Raw genomic sequence first — 17,145 nt, 5'->3', positions numbered from 1 at the left:
AGGTAGTTAACTATAAAGGAAAAGTCCTAAGCCTTTAAAATACCTTCCGTAATATTGAAGAAATTCAACCAATTGAAGGGCTAAGCTCTCTATTTCAAGCCTGTCTAATCTAACCTGTCTATCCAGGACCTTAAATGACTTTCTATCACAACAGAGACTGTGCACCTCCCATGTCTCCTTGGCATCCACCAAGAGGCAGCTCTCTCTCAGCGCTTCCTTTCAGCCCTCACCTGCACACTTTTATTTTCTGTCAGACGAGATGTGGCTTGGTTCATATGGTGTAGCCGTCCTGAGATGCAGTATTATTTGTGGCCAAGTGAGGTCAAACAAACAAGGTCTTGCACCTAGCCCTGAGGTTTGTGGTCATGCTGATGGCCAGAGTCAGCCCAGCTCCAGCAGCTCACTGCAAGGAGAGCGTGTGTTTCCTGCATTGCTGGGGATTTAGTTGCAGAGCAGGAAAGTACTGTAGCAAGCAGGGGGAACGATGCTTTTACTAGCTTTTTTAGGTATGAGCTTGTGCAGTCTGTTCACCACCCCTTAGAGAGCTGGGGAGGAGGAGAGCAGTTGACTTAAGACGGTGATGTTACAGAGGCCAGTGTATCTGGGGAGTGGCATGAGACAAATTTAGAAAGATGAACCAAAAAAAATCATAGAATCATAGAATGGTTAGAGTTGGAAGGGACCTTAAAGATCATCGAGTTCCAACCCCCCTGCCATGGGCAGGGACACCTCCCACTAGATGAGGTTGCTCAAAGCCCCATCCAGCCTGGCCTTAAACACTTCCAGGGATGGGGCACCCACAACTTCCCTGGGCAACCTGTTCCAGTGCTTCACCACCCTCACAGTAACGAATTTCCTCCTAATATCTAATCTAAATCTCCCCCCTTCCAATTTAAAACCATTACCCCTTGTCTAATATTCTAAGAAATATTCTAAGAAATATAGAAGTAGAATATCTAGAAATATTTTTCTAAATATTCTAAGAAATTATACAGGAATGCAGGACTTACTCTCTTTTTCATATGCTTCAGGCAGCACCGTATCCTGGCACCACACAACCAAAAAAACCATTAAAGCCTTTTGCAGCTATTCAGCATTCCACTTTGCACTGTTTTACACATTTGATGGGGTGCAAATGACAATGGAAGGTGCAAATAATCTGTGAAACATTCCCGAATTTTCTTGCCCACTTCATAGGATGTAATGTGCTGGATAGAGCCTATTTCTTTCTCTCTTTCTTTCAAATTCTTACAGATATAAGAGCAAACTTGAGAACTGCCTGATGATTCTTGGCTTTACTTCAAGCTGAGGCAAAGATGACTTTGTGCCATTTTTTCTGGCTTGACTGAAGAAAGTCTTGTGTCATTATTTTACATGACAGTTGATCTATGTTTATGCTAAAGGTTTGAGACGTTTTTGTTTCCTTATTCTGCTTCCAAATGCTCTTGGTGCTTGAAACTCAGATTACTTCTGGTGTGTAAGACAATTCAGGGTCAATGCCTGTACATTTTGTTTAGGCAAAAATATGTCCAAGATTCTAATTAAATCAATATTCACTTACTTAGGTGATAAACTATTATTTATTTTCAGGGTTATGAGAAACTAGTGGCAAATCCAATGGGAGGAAATATTTTAATGTGAAACTTTGTTGCCTAGCTCTATTTCATACCAATAATTTTACTTTTTATAAGCATTAAATGAAACCCTGCCTCCATGGAAATCAATGCACTTTTTTGCCATAGACTCGAGGCCAGGATTTCCCCTTTTTATATATTCTTCACAGAAGGTCTGATCTTGATTCTGAAAACACTTAAACGAATAAATTAGCTGAGATCCCATTGATTTCAATGGGATTTGTCATCTGAGTAAAGTTTATTGCTTGCCTAAGTGTTTGGAGCCTGTAGAGCAGACAAATGCTGTAAGCAAGTTTTTTGGTGCTGCTTTTTTCTTAGACAGAGGCTTGTGACTTTCCAATGGGGAAATAAATAAAAAAAACCAGAAAATAGGTACAGCAAACCTAAACACCAAAAATAATTCAAGACATAATTAGATCTTCTGGAGGACAAGATCTGCAGTGAAGAGATTGCTCAGTGTTAATGAATATTAACTAGGATTTATCCCTGAGTGGGGAAAGCTGATGGTTTTCATTTTATTTCAAAGGTAAAGACTGGTAGATTTCTGAAAATAGCAAGTTTTATATTCTTTTCTTTCCCCCTGAAATTTTGAGTGCATAATAAATGAGCCACTGCTAATGTCACAGTTGCTAATTTTCACAACCATGACTGAAGTGATGTTCGTTTCCATTTGCATTTCATTCTAACAATGATGAGAGGTGATGAGTTGATGATAAGCTGTTTTCACCGTACTGCCCGCTGTGCAAATTTATGCTTATAGGCAAAGATGACACATAGTTCTGTCATTAAAGGTCTTTTACTGCATTGTTTCTTGAAGAAAGACTGTTTGTCAAAATCCATTTGAACTCTGTTAAATAAGCAAAAATGGATGACAACTTCTGGGAAGTAGTTTTAAGAACCTGGTTTACAGTGGAAATACCTGTGGGCCTTTATCAGGGAAGGCTCAGAGAAAGAAAAAATGATACTTGTAATAACCATGTGTGTATAGATGGGTAAAAAAGGGATTGCAGGTGACACTTCAGAAGGTGTTTCCTGTCTCCCTCAGGCTTCATAAAAAAATAGAACAAGGTTAGAGTTAACCTTGGGTTATTTTTCTTGTGTGAGTGGAAGGCTTTACAATCATTACTGCTCCTCTTACCTCTCCTATTTTTTCTTCATTTATATTATCATTTTGCTTTTGATCATCAGCCATTTCTTTTTTTTTTTCCAACAGCAGTTTCAGAAAGTAGTTTATGTCTTAACATATATGTTAGCATATCTCTTCTAGTAAGGTCTTAATATTTGAGGAATTTTATTTTCTCACCAGAAAGTAAGGGTCCAGGGTCTTTGTGGGGAAAGAACATATGTCTCTCCCATGCCCCTTGACAGAAGGATGATTAGGATGTCCAGACTCCACGGTTTGGTGTCCAGATCAACACACAGGCTCATGGAGGGCTCACACAACTCTAGCCTAACTTGTGTGCCAAAGGGAAAAACTACATGTGTGGCCTGGTCCAGTCCTGACCTCTTTTGTGTGTTCCCTTGATTACAATATCTTTTAAATTTTGACCAACTTTGTCCAAAATTCATGTAACTTCTTATTTCTTCCCTGTCTTGGTTTTCCTTCATTAACCGGGCTTAAGTCCTAAATAGCAGAATATTTTAAAACAAGTGAGAGCAATTTTCCTCAAGGGAATATTTTCACATTAATATTAATTTTTCTTAGAGTAACAAACCCAGTTTTGTTCTTTGTTTGTTTTCCTATGCAAGCAAGAGCATTTCAAGATGTCTGAACCACCTTCTGTGGCCATTTTTAGAACCACATCAGCTATAATTGTAGTCTCTCACAAATACTGTAGCACAGCTACCAAGGTGACATAAATCAACATTAGTTGCCTTCTAATTCTTTAATTAGCCTTATAGAGCAGTTGACCTACTTCAATATTGTGTTTCTAGGAAATGCAAAATACCCCAAATTAAACATTGGCCAGGATACCTGTCATTGCTGAAAAAAACAGTAACTGTGTACAGGCAGAACAGACAGAGGATGTGGCCTACAGTTTTCCGTAGGTTTCAACACTCTTCTAGTAATCTGTGTCATAGTGTAAACCCAGACTGAAGTAATTATAAGGCCCTCGTTGGCCAGGTGGTATAGTCATTTTTTGGGTTGCTACAAACACTTTAGCCAGAAGACTGAACCCCTTGAGACGTAGGCAGAAACCTCTAGCAATACCCACCACAGAGAAGGAAAATAAAAAGTCTTCTGGGCCTTTATAATCACAATACCTTTTAACATTTATCTTCTGAAAGCTTGCAACTGAGACAGCAGAGTTACTTCAGATCTTAGAAACAGTTATACTCTCTTCCACAAATTAGCAACATCGGTGTTTTTGCTCTAGACATTCCGTTGCTTGGCACCAGGCTACAGATTGTATATGCTCTGAATATTTATCAAGTCATATGTCCTTTAAACCATCCTAACGGAAAACTTTGTTTTGTACACCAGATGAAGGCACCTGTGTGCACGTGTGTTGATATTCCTCAGGAAGATGAATGATCACCTACTTTTTCCCCCAAGTGAAATCTCTCCTGCATAAATGCTTGCTCTTACCTTTCTAGCTTTTTTAAGTCTTATTCCACTTTACAGTGCGCCCAAGAGCATGTTCTTACTTCTTTTGTTCTTCCCAAACTTGAGACTGAAATTCCAGCATAGAGAAATCTGGAGATTTGTAACTGCTTCAGGGAAGCTGCTTCTTTGACTATACATATTATACACCATACTGCCACTTTTTCCCCCATGCTTCTTTGGTTTATTCCATGGATACACAGAAAGCTGGATAATGACTTTACCTGTACACAGTCTTCAGGCTGCTTAGTTGCCAGTCATAACATCTACTGGCATCTTTCTGATAAGCTGAATGTCAACAGTAAACAGTCTGTCGTCTCTAACCATCACCCAGAATTGAGGATGACAAGAAGCTTTCTCTGGGAAAAAGATCCACCTAATATTTTGCACCATTATGTCTCCTGGATGGACTTTTAGTCCCTTTCCTACCCTTTTATGCCGTCATCTCTTTTATAGTCTCCACAAGAGCAACCAAGTAACCTCACACCCCTGTCCTTGACTTACATGGGATGCTGAACGGTTAATTCCTTGGGAACCATAGGAAGTTGTAATTCCTCTACTTGGTCATGCTGACCTCATTCAGAAGGTGTGGCTGGTTTGCTGTTCTTTCAGATAAGTTGCAAGGCAAGGTAGATACGGGGCTACTGGAATACTTGAGTATTTGTGTTTAGGTTTTTCTGCAGGATTTCTCTTCAGGAAGAAGAGAAGCAGTATAGGAGTGCTGCTCAACCAGAAAGCACGGAAAAGCTATGGTGCAGTTTCATGTCTTCCCTCTACCGTTATGTTTGAGAGAGAGAGGGAGCTTTGTCACTAACAGTCTGCAGCCATGAGATAAAGAAATTGTCTTTACTTAGCAACAGCACAGCCGAAAGCAGATGTGTGAAGATGAGTTGACAAAGTGGCCGAGACAGCTGAGTGAGCTCATGCAGTTTGACTCTCTGCTGCCTTCACCTGTGCAAAGAGGATGCTGAGCTTTACCACTCATGAATTGCTTTCACTTGCCGCATTTGTGCTGTTTTTCTCCTATACTTCTGTCTGTCTGCCTCCTTTTTAAGGTCAGATCTTAAGTTCAAAAACTGCTTCACAGAGCTGAAAGGGGACATGGTTCACTGATGGATGAGCAGCTCAGAGTCTGTGTAGAGGGTGCATGAAATGACTGATGATGGTAGAACAGGCAGTCAGCTCTAGTCACAAGTACATGACAAGGCTCTTCTGATATTGTCTACCGGGCTGTTTCCATGATTTTCTTCCTGTCTCTACAATGGAGCTTATATTCGTTTGATTAGCCTCTTGGTGGTTGTGTCTAGATGGGTAAAATGTTTGAAAATTATGTGTTTGGTTAGTATCTGAGGGAATGGGAAAAGCAAATATGTTCCTACCCGTTCATGCAAGCTTAAAAACTTGTAGGTGACACAATCTCCTTTGCAATGGAAGGCAGATTTGAGTAGGATTTGGAGTATGGCCTCGAATTTGGGCTTCACATAACACCTCAAAGCCCTCACTGCTGTCTGTGCTTCAGTAGCGTCATCTCACTGGTGAGTGTCTCTCAACTATGTGTGGTTTCCATGGAGGTTGTGGGAACAGTGGAGGGGTGAAAAGCTTAGTCTCAATTTTGTTGTGTGTAAGAACGAAAACACACTTCAAACATCCAGTACACTTGGTTTTTATGAGATGAAACTGTAGTTTTCCACTGAGCTGTGATAGCAATAACCCCATGCCACAGAGATAACTGAATAGAGAGAGGGGAATTGATGTGCTCATACCAGACTAGTACCATTTGCCGTACCCACTACTCGCAGTGAGCTGCTGATTGTACTTATTCCTGTCTGTTATAAGATTGACCTGCACAGAACCAGGATGCTATCTTGTCAACAGATTACTGAATTTTTTTCCTGGATTGCAGAGGTGGAATTTATGATACAAAGGAAATCCAGAATTTGACACATCGTAACTTCTGCACTAAGAAGTATTCTTACGCAGTGCCAACTCACAAGGAAACCCTGAGCTGTGAACCATCTTCGACTTTCCATACTGGTTGAAAACCAAAGGTTTACTGAATTTACTTTATGAGTTCAAATTTTCAAGGAGCATATTTTTGATTCCCAGGCATATGTTGTGCAAACACGTCCAGTTTTTGAAGCCTGCAAGTCTGCAATGAAGTTGCATGTGTGCTTTCCTCCACTGGAAAATAAGGGTAACTTTGTCCCACTAACGGCAATAAGCCAACACTGGAACACAGCCTTCTGACAAGGCACGATAAAAGGGGGAAGAAAAGGGTGCCACTGGTCATCATTTTAAAGGAGTCAAAAGTTAACCCAGTGTAATGAGTATAGTCTTTTTTGTTGTTGTTGTTTTCTAAGATAAAAAGAATGTAAATAAATGGACATATAGATTTGATGAAACACTAAAATTCACAGTGACTGATAATAGATACTGCACTGAATTTTGCTTCTCTACTGTAGTGCATCTCCATTAAAGCAATTTCAGCTAATCTCACTATGGATTCATTAATCAAGTGCAGTCAGGATGTCTGAAGGGAGATAATGAGGGGGAAAAAACTATCCTATTGTTTGGATCTTATTCTTCAGCTAGTTAGTTTGTTTATCATGTTCTGTAATATTTGTATCCTGATAAATAAGTTCCAGTCACAATTAGTTATCATAACAGATGACTAACACATCCTTAATTACTTACAAGTTCAAAATTATTCCATAAATAGATCAATTAACTTTGTGTTCTCTTTACATCACATGCCTATACAGATTTCCAGCCTATAGTATCAGTTACCAGTGAAATGGAAACAAGGTGGGTCAGTAGCATTTTAAAATTTCCTCCCTTTTAGCCAAAGGTGCAAGCATGCATGGAGACAAAGTCCCTAACCCTACATCTTTTTCTCTAAGCACTAACATCCTAAATGCATACTGCAGTATCGGCAGTCTCTTAGTGCCTTCCAAAATTTCTGCTCTAAAAAACCTAAGAAAAGATTTGTTCATTTTTTACTCATTTTTTACTCATTTAGGATTGCATACTGTATATCTGCCCCACATAAAGCTGTCACTATATTACTTTAAAAAAAAAAAAAAAGTTGAGGTTCCAAGAGCCCAGTGGGGTTGGAGAGTGCTGAAGATGGGAATGTTTATAAGCTCTGTGATATTAACTGCAGCACTCAACCTCAGGTGACATAAAGCATGCAAAAAAGAACTTTCTGTCAGTTTTATTATTTCTAAAAAGGTTCCCCTTGAAAGAGAAGAGTGACCTTGCTCTGCTGAGCTGACATATGCCACTGAATTAATGGCTAAGCTTTGCTGTAGGGAAGCTTGCAGAAACATTACAACTCCAATGGCTGAGTTTGCTGTGAACATTAATCAGGGGAACCAACATGATGTATCAAACACTCATTTAAAAGTAATAAAAACTAACTCTCTTTCTCCCCCCTCCCCCAAGTTTCTTAGAATTAGCTTATTGTTGGTCATTACCTGTTGTCAAGGTTAAGACTGCAGGACGGCAGTAAAACTTGTATAAGGGTTTTCTAAAGTTTGCTTACTCTTCAAAAAGCCAAATGACCTTTTGGGACGGTCAGATTTAACTGTGACTTAGAGGGGGTTTTTTAATATTGTTTCCCTCTGGAAGGTTATTTGAAGGAACACCTTCCGCTGAAAACATGCCTCTCCCTAGCAAGGAATGCAGAAGCTGCCTTTCATTCTCGGTGACTCCCTGGGAGCAGGACCAGCTCCCACGTCACGCATGAATGAACTGTAAGGTATGCAAGGAGGCTGTCTGCCATTGAAATATCCCCTGTAAAGGATCTTGTATGGCTGTGGTACAACGGTTGAGGCAGAGAGGCTCTGATCAAAACACCATCACACCAGGCAGGAGTACTTTCTGCCTGTCCCCTGCTGCTCTGCTGCAGGGTTGGCGGGCGAGCGTGCTGCAGTCGGCAGCTGTGGCCGCTTCCCAGGTTTGCTGAAAGGAACAGCAAAGCCCTTGGACGTGCTGTGTCTCCCAGTGCTATTCTGTGCACGGTCTATGTATAGCACAACAAGGCAGTAGGCTCCTTATCGTCACCTCTGCTCTGGCATGGGGGCATTCATGGCAGTTGCATGCAGGAGATCCCCACCTCTGCTCGAGGAGCACACCGGCTGCCCTGCTCCGTGTCTGCGGGACAGCCATGGGGCTGCCTTTAAAACTGAGCCCTGGGGGCTGCATGCTTCTTGGCTCATCTTTGGGCACACATATTTTCATCTTCACTTACAGCCTGTTCTGCAAACACACGTGAGTAATTTCTCTCACACGAAAAATCCAGCTGAACCCTGCAAGGCCAGGACCTAGATAACACACAGCATTAATAAAATCGTGCTGTATAAGTAAGCAGGGGTAGGACTTAAATTGAAGTAAATTGATTCATTTTTAAAATATGACAATTCCTCTCTGGTTCGGAGAGGAGAAAGTTTCAGGAGAGGAAAGATGTTGGTATTTAAGGGATTAAAGATCAAAGCCTGCAATGCCTGCGTAGTGTTTAACCAGTCTTTACTCAGACAGCACTCCCCTTTACTGCAGTCACGGTTCTGTGGAGGGTGGATTTCCAGGCTTGTCCCTCGATGTTTCTGCCCACGTGTAAATGAAGGGTAAAAAAGGATAGCAGGGAGGTAGAAGTGCACATCATGCCAAGTCCTTAACTGTCACTTTCATAGCTCCTCTGAGTTTGTCACACATCCTTAACCTTCTTTTAAAGTCATTTTCTTTTCATGGTTTTGTGTGCTACTGAAAGTCACTTTTAATTAAATGTCATATAAATAATAAAGTCTTAATTACATAATTATTGCAAATACCTGTGTGCACACTCCCAGAATTGGACAGACTGCTAGAAGAGCACTTGGAGTGACTTTTCTCACCGGGAGCTGAGAGTGCTCTGCAGCAACTGGGCAGGAAAGATGGTGCTCAAAATCCAGGGTCAATGTGCATTTAAAGGAAAAGGAGTCAGACCCCTCCCCCCTTGCACATTTTACAACACTCAGTTTTAAAAAACTTTGTTGGTGTTAAGATCAATGTTTCTTAAATTTCTTCCTTATTTAGTTCCTCATAAACCTGTTTAATCAACACAGCATATTTTTTGCCAGATGAAATTGCCTTTTTGCTCAGACTTCCTGCGTGGCTTGCCTCTTCCTGAGGAAGACTTACAGACCTTGCAAACCATCTTGCCCTCATTTGACTTCATGAACAGTAGCTTCCCCCTTGCTCTCAGCTGCCTCAGTGCCTGCCTTGCGTGAGTTGCCCTTTGAAAACAGTCGAGAACTGAGTTTCTAGTGGAAACTCTGACGTGCAGACTGGGTTATCGGGAGCTACGTGCTTTGTGGCAGCATCGGTTCAGGCTTGGGAGACTGAGGCTGGTACCAGATAGCAGTACTGATAAAACAGCCGCTCAGTGTTTACTTTGGAGAGTGAAGTTTGTTGACCTGGAGGAGCATTAAGTATGATTAACTCATTTTTTACGGCTTTTCTTTTCCAATCATTTTCCTCCATTAAAATTAGGGTGTTTGCTCTGATTCTCCATGGTAGCACTTTTGTTCAAAGACCACTTTGCTCCCCTCTCTCTCCACCTCCATGCAGTTACCGAATACCCGACCATGATAACAACCAGCCTTTTATAGAGTCATTTTTAAGCCAGTTAAAAATGCCATTTCAGTAGATTGCCCTATTTGAGTTAGCAAGAACAAGCTGTATCTTTTTTATTGCTTTTGACTGGCAAAGTACAAGGTTTAGGCCATGTTTCGTGTGGGATATAAAGTTATATTAATAGCTTGGTTAGTGGTCAGAAGTTCTATATGTGTAACTAATGTGTAAATAGGAAAAATAGCCTGAGGTAGGGAGGTCACGTTGTCTTCTTTTTTTTTTTTTTACTTCTGTACTACTCTGATGAGTTACTGAATCTTATATGCAAATTCTCATTCTTTATACAGAAGTGAGGGGTTTTTTTTTGTTGGTTTGTTTTTTGTTTTTTTTTTTTCACTGAGCATCCGAAAAGCTAAAAATTGCTACCTTGTCTTCTGGGAAAGTAGGAGACCATTTCTTTGATTATCTATGCATGAAGATAAACTAGCAGGGTGGCAATATTCATCCCTACTTTGGTAACTCTTAATTTCATTCTCAGAGTAACCTCCTCCCTCTGAAAGGACTAGGAGCATCAGAGAATAGAAGAAATGAATCAAATCCTGGGCTCCGCATCTCCATTGATCAAAGCAGCAAGCACAGACCATCCTCTTGGGAGCTGCTGTGGCTTCTTCCAGGCAGAGAGGGAAGAATACAAGTGTCTGTGGCAAGCTAGGAAATTGGGCAACATGCTGAGCTCCTTTTTTGTTACTTTCGGGGACTGCATTTGCCCCTATACAGCTTACATGATCTGGGTAGTCTAAGCACGAATGGAAGCTAAAAACGAAAATGCACAGAGGAATTTGAAGAGATGTACTTGTGTGAGAGGGTCAGTACAAAGCCATTGCGTCATGCTGGATTTAAAAGCTATTTTGAATAGGATTCGAAGCAAAACATAATGGGCCAGAATTTCTCACAGCAGGGAACCAGATCTCTCAGCAGTGTGAATTGCCTAACAGAAAATATGAGATGAATATCACCCATAATGATTATTTAGCAAGATAACTGCCATCAGTTTTGGCTCAAAGGTTGTCTTTAGACATGAAGAAGCTCTGACTGGTTTATCATAAGAACTAACTGACTTCTCCTATGACATGCCCTACAAGGGAAGGATGTTTTATAACAGAAAGATACGGATTGCAGGATCTCTTGTTGTTTTTCTATTTGTATACCATACTATTTTCTGGGGAAAATGATAGGCTATTTACAGACAAACCAGATCACCAACTGAAGACTGTCCAAATTAAAATAAACAGCAACTACATAGCACTTATGCCTTTAAAATTATTATTTAAAGTTCCTGGATTTAAGGGAATTGAAGATATAGGAAAAGATGGAAGAAGGATATGAAATGCTGAAAAATGTCTTTGATATTTTCTGTTACGCTAATTTGGTATACCTAAGGGGAAGGAATGAAAGTTAATGCATTGATTTGTAGAAATTATTTGATCGGTCCTTGTGTGGGGAAAAACCAAGTGTTTCTCCCCTGCCCTTGCCTCCATTAGATTTTACTGAGCAAATTCATATTTGTTTAACATATCTATTGGTAGGTCTTGCATGAATCCCGCCAGAAAAATCTCTTAACTTTAAAGGAAGCTGAATCCTGGTATCAAAAGTCAATAGCATATTTTCTCCTAGTAGCTTTGCATTTACTTTAAAAGCTTCCCTTCACCTGGAAATAAGACCTGTCCATATCTTCACAAAGTAGGTGTTCCCTGACACTAATGTAGTGACTGACACTACTGAAAGTAATAGTCCTGTTCCCTTTGCAGCCCGGAGCTCCTAAATCTGCTTTTTGTTATCAGTATAATGGGGTTGAATACATTTTTAAAAGGTGGTAGCTATTGATTACTTAATGGAAAAAGTTAGTATAGAGAATTGCTGAAGCAGCCCTATTTAGTGCTCTCTGGTGCAACAAGACCATTATCTAGAATAGTGGAAATCATCCTGTAACCCTTATTAATATTTAATAGGGATGAAGCAACATTGAAGTACACTACAAAATAGCCCAAGGCTTCTGCACATGTAGGATATAAAGTTGTTTCAAGGGTCAAAAAAGAATAACTGATTTCCCTGTGCTCAAGCTGTTTGTAGGTAAGACCAACTATAAACAATGTTTTTCCTCTTGTTCCTTTTAAAGTATTTGCAGCACATCTGCACTTTAATATACAGTTATTCCTACTAGACATCTTGAAGTGATTGAATGCAACAGAAAGGTCATTGTATGTTTAGAGATCGCTGTGTGAGACTATTTTATACTTTCCCAATATTGCTGTGAATCCCAGCCTCCCTCTTTCCATCCCTCCCGCTCCATGCTGCAGGGCACATTTGGCTGGGTTGACAAGCCAGTGAAAGGTGTTAATCCTGTCTAATAGAACCATAATCCTTGGGGCTGTGTTTTTATATCATACTATTGAGCTAACCCCTTGTCACAGGATATTGTTCATCTACTTAATAGCAAAGTTCTTTATGGGAATTTTAGATAAAATTAAAGTGTACAATCCAAATTGTCCCTTTTAGTTTCACAGGGTAAAAACAAACAAATAAACCACAATGTTTAGCCAACAGAGATTTTCTCAGAGATTACAAACAATTAAGAGGCGAGCTGTGTGATTTTTTCTTTTTCCTTTTTTTTTTTTTTTCCCCTCAGTGGATAGTAAATGTCATTTTATATGTCCAAAAATATTCACAAATCTGGGTCAACTTCTTCAAATAACCTTTGGCTGGAAATATTTTTCAGGTTAGATGTGCCCAGAAATGTAGTGAAAAAAAAATTATTCTATTTCTTTTTCTCTTAAGCTGCAGTGCTTAGAACATGGACCCTAAATGTGGGTACACTTTCCTCTTGCACCTGGTTGTGCTCAGGAGTCTCCCATTGCTACATCCATATTATATTTTTTTTTTTTTTTGGAAGGGAGCTGGTTAATAAATAAGTGTCGGAAAACAGGAAAATGAGATAGCAAGGAGCTTTTATTTTCAGTTGTATTCCAGGGGATGCTGATTTTCTTCTTCTCAAATGGAGACTTTAAGACAAATGCATTTTCACATGGTTTCCTGTAGCTTTTCTCTGTCATATTCCAACCCTCTCCCTCTTCCCCTCCTCCCTGCTACCCCCAACCCCCCATCTGGCAAACTCTTTTTAGTTTAAAAGTGGCTGCATGTAAGAGATAAAGGAGCTAATACGGATAGCAACCCTGTGATTTATGAGCAGGGAGAGACTAAAATGAGGTCCTTCCTGGATTGAAACACCCAGGGGAGTTATGTGTGCTCCAGCTAGCTGGTATCATTTCGATGAACTCCTTCCTTAAGATCGCGGTGGCGAAGCCTGGATGCCACCTGTGTGGCACCAGGATCCTGACGTTGTTACTGATGAGTCCCACAGAGGACTGACCGCTGCCAGGAGAGGAGAGTGTAAGGAGACCGAGCAGCAGACAGCAGCTTGGTAGCTGTGGGCAGAACAGGTATGGAGATGTACCAGCATTCAGAAATTTGCCAGAAGCTGAAATCATTACTTAGGTCTCAGCTCAAACAGGTCTTTGGTTTTCCAGCTTTCCAGAGCACAGCACTCCTGCAGCATTACTAACCCTGCCGCCTGGGTTGGGAACTGGAGGATGGGTCCAGCAAAGGTGGCGCTCCCTGCAGCGCTCAGTGTTTGGGCAGTTCTGCTCCTCTTACCATCACTGAGAGATTTCTCCTTAGCTTCTATGGAAGCAAGTTCATGCTGCCTGCAATGCATTCATGCTACATGCATGCGCATGTACCTGCAATGCGAAGGCAGGCAATGGGACCAGCTATTAATACTGTCCTTTTCTTCCCTTCTTTTGTTGCCCAAAAGATGGTCTACCTCAGTTGCCTCTGAGGCTACCTCTTGAGAACTCCTACCCGGCAGAGAAGATTGGAAAGCTGTAATGGTAGAGCAAAGCCAGGAGCTCACAGGCCCTTTTAAGGCTTGTGGCATTCCTGGATGGAGAGTGAAAGGAGGTAGCTGGAGATGTCAGGGGCAGGGGCCACAATGGGTCCTTTAGAAACCTGGGGGGAGAGGAAAAGATGGCTCTTGTGGCTAGGGATGGGGGAAGAAATCAATGAAGGAACTGGTTTGGCTGAAATCATGAGGGCAAGGTAAATGGCTGAATAAATACAGGAAAACCTGTAGCCAGATAGTCTGAAATCACTTATTAAATCATTCAGGACATTTGTCTTTTTTTTTTTTGTGATTTGCTGTTTAGTTCAGTGTTTTTTTCCTCCAGTGGGGATTTTGAATACACAGAAATATCCTGAGATGGTATTGTATAGTACTTAATAGTAAACCCTACTCAAGAACTCTGGTACTGCATTAAAAGACTTTCAATTAGTATGGAAGAGTTAAGAATTTTAAAAAAGAAGCTGTTCTGGATTTAGCTTTGAATATTGGTGAAGATATAAAAATAAGCTCTTAAAGACACTGTAGAGTGGATAAATGTCCAAATTCTGGCTGTTATTAGGGCCACACTTAAAGGGACTTCTGACTTGTCTTCAATGCCAATTTTATGCAGTTTGCTACCACGGGCAGTGCAGCATCAGACCACTCTGCCTGGGTATGTCTGGCAGGTATTTCTGTGTGACCTCTCTCGCAAAAATCTGCTGCACCACCTCCCTCCTTTCCATGTCACTTAGCCACATGGACAAAGGGTGAACGTTAGAAGGGAGTAGAAGCAATCCGTTCACAGTCTCTTAATGCACAGCTCTGATGCAACCTTTCTTATATTAAGCAAAGCTGTGGCACAGGGAAAAATTTTGCCTGTTTATTCTTAAAAATCAGATTTTTTTAATTGGAGGATTGGAAAGAAAAACACAATGCCTGCCTGATTATTCTGTTACTTACTCCCTCTGCAACGTATGCACTTTGGACAAAATGTATTCATAATGCTCCATGGTCCTTGCTGATTCCTATTGGTAAAGAACCTTAAACAGTGTCCCCAGCTGTGAAAGTAAACTGTATAAATTGCCACAGTTTACACCGACTCTATAACTTGTATAATATTTATGGAAATATTATGGAAATTTTCCTAAGCTCATAGTTAGCAAACCTAGAAGTAACTCATCGATATCTGTGTATAAGGAATGTGAAACTGATGTAGAGGAACTCAGAATCATATCCATAGTGTTTGAAGCAGTATTGTTTCTCTTATTCATTTTTCTGCTTCTGGCTGTGCAGTCACGATTTTTTTCCCCTATAGTCACCTCCTAGTTTGTTTCCAGCTGAATGTAGCTGTTCATGGTCCACTGATCTGGGAGGAATTTTTAACAAACAGGTGACTTGACAGTTGCATTTAAGTCTTAATAACAGAACAAAACGCCATCAGTGAGTCAAAGTTTGTCTTCTCTTTTTTTTACAGCGCACAAGCAGCTTTGGAAGCTTTGACCGTTTCAGGCATCACTCGGTATCAAAGACAGATGATTCAGCTGAGGTCTGTATAACACAAAGTCTTACTTTCTTCAGTTCACTTTCCCACAACAGTTATGCAAAACCAGTGGGAAACTATTGTGTAAATTTTAGTCGGGTGAGAACTTTGCTTGTGTACCTGGATCTGTCTGGTGGATTGACTCCTTGCCAAGATGAATAAGACAATGACACCTAAACTTTGGTACTTTGATGTGAAGATTAGCAACAATTTTTCAAGAAGACAGAAGTGCACTTCATGTTGGTGCATGCCCAAAGTAACCAGCATGTGTATGCAACCCACAGATGTGTCATTTTCTTTTTCAAGACCTCTGCAAAAACCCCCTCAATTCCTATTTGGATTAAGGACAATAAACAATGGGAAACAACATTTTATAGTATAAAATACATTTTCTTTCTGCCATTCATGCATACAGTGGTGTGCTGCAAATCTGTTTTTGTACACGATTCCCCAGGAAAATGGCTACGACAGACTTTTGTTATCCTAACAGCATTGTTGTCCTTAATATTTTCCTGTAATTCCTATTCCACTACACTGAATCTCATTCTCATGGTGAATTGTTTTTTATTTCAAATCAGATATCTGAGCTGGAGACTATAAGTGACATTGGGGAAGCAGTACAAACAAAAGCAGCAAATAATGGAGGAAGTTTGGGTAAGAAGATGAGAGCTATTTCCCTTACCATGAAGAAAAAGATGGGTAAAAAGTACATCAAGGCACTCTCTGAGGAGATGGTAAATACAGCTTAAGAATCTCATGTTTGATGTGTGTGTGACGTAAAAATGTTATGTGCATTTTTCCTGTTCACGTTTTAATTGTCTTCAATTATGACAATCTATAAAACCATGGTAACACGTACTGAATTAAAACAGCTTTTGATATGTACCCTTTCTTTACAGTATCACACAGTAAGGGCTGAAGGTAAACATAGGATTTTTACGTCATTTAATTTTGCTTTTCATCAAGGAGCATTTGTATAAGCACCCCAAAAAAATCTCCTGATGTGGACCGAAGGGAGTATCAGATGAACCCCACTGGCAGGCTGATACTCAACCTGTAAAAAATGCTTCATTAGAAGAACTTAACTTTCAATACTCGAATTATTTCCAAAGTCAATTTTGTAGAGGTCAGCCAGCATCCTAGAGCATGACAACTCATATGCCTTATCTGCTTTTACCTTATCTAATCTTAGTGAACCTATCTTTATTAAACATAAAAAACATATAAGTTTTCAGACACTGCAAACTCTGTTTTCTCAATATGTTGTGCCAGTGAGTTCCAAATTTTAAAAAACATAAGGAAAAAGGACTTGTCATATTTAAGCATCCTATCTCACACATGTGACAATATCAAATAAGAAGGGAAAATAACTAAGAAACTTCACAAGTAGAAAATATTGTTTCACAGAATACCTTTAGACAGTTTTTGGAGGTCAAAGACAAGGATTCCTATTTCATTAGTTTAGTTTGCATTTTTTGCTAAAATTCAAGAGGTTGCAATCCACGATTCTTATATTATAAGAAAAAAAACAGAATTACAGCATTTACCTTCTGCACATTTACAGCAACAATTCACATGGCAGAAATTCAGTGAATTATCTGGTTGGACACACACGTAGCATGATCTTCATTCCTGCAGGAGAAGATGACAATCAATACAGGCCCACTGATTAAACCACGGGTTATGCTACTGACTGCTGTAACAAGCACTGTCCTTGTTAAAAAACGATACAGTCTTCCATTTCAATGCTATGCCTTATATGTACCTGTATGGGTCTCTACTTCATACATGCACTGACATCTTTGCTTGGTTTCGTCAG

General features: G+C 40.1%; 1 protein-coding gene across 1 annotated transcript in view; it reads left to right on the top strand.

Moving 5' to 3' along the window:
• Positions 1 to 17,145, top strand: part of LOC141467708 (SAM domain-containing protein SAMSN-1-like) — a 36,214-nt gene that overhangs the window by 2,692 nt on the left and 16,377 nt on the right. The window contains exons 2-3 of the mRNA XM_074152360.1: positions 15,261 to 15,332; positions 15,905 to 16,060. Coding sequence (XP_074008461.1) covers positions 15,261 to 15,332; positions 15,905 to 16,060 — 228 coding nt within the window. The remainder of the gene's footprint in view (positions 1 to 15,260; positions 15,333 to 15,904; positions 16,061 to 17,145) is intronic.

The sequence above is a fragment of the Numenius arquata genome, chromosome 1 (genome assembly GCF_964106895.1).
Source record: "Numenius arquata chromosome 1, bNumArq3.hap1.1, whole genome shotgun sequence".
NCBI lineage: Eukaryota > Metazoa > Chordata > Aves > Charadriiformes > Scolopacidae > Numenius > Numenius arquata.
Note: the sequence above shows the minus strand (reverse complement) of the source record. Positions and strands in the feature narration are given on the sequence as shown.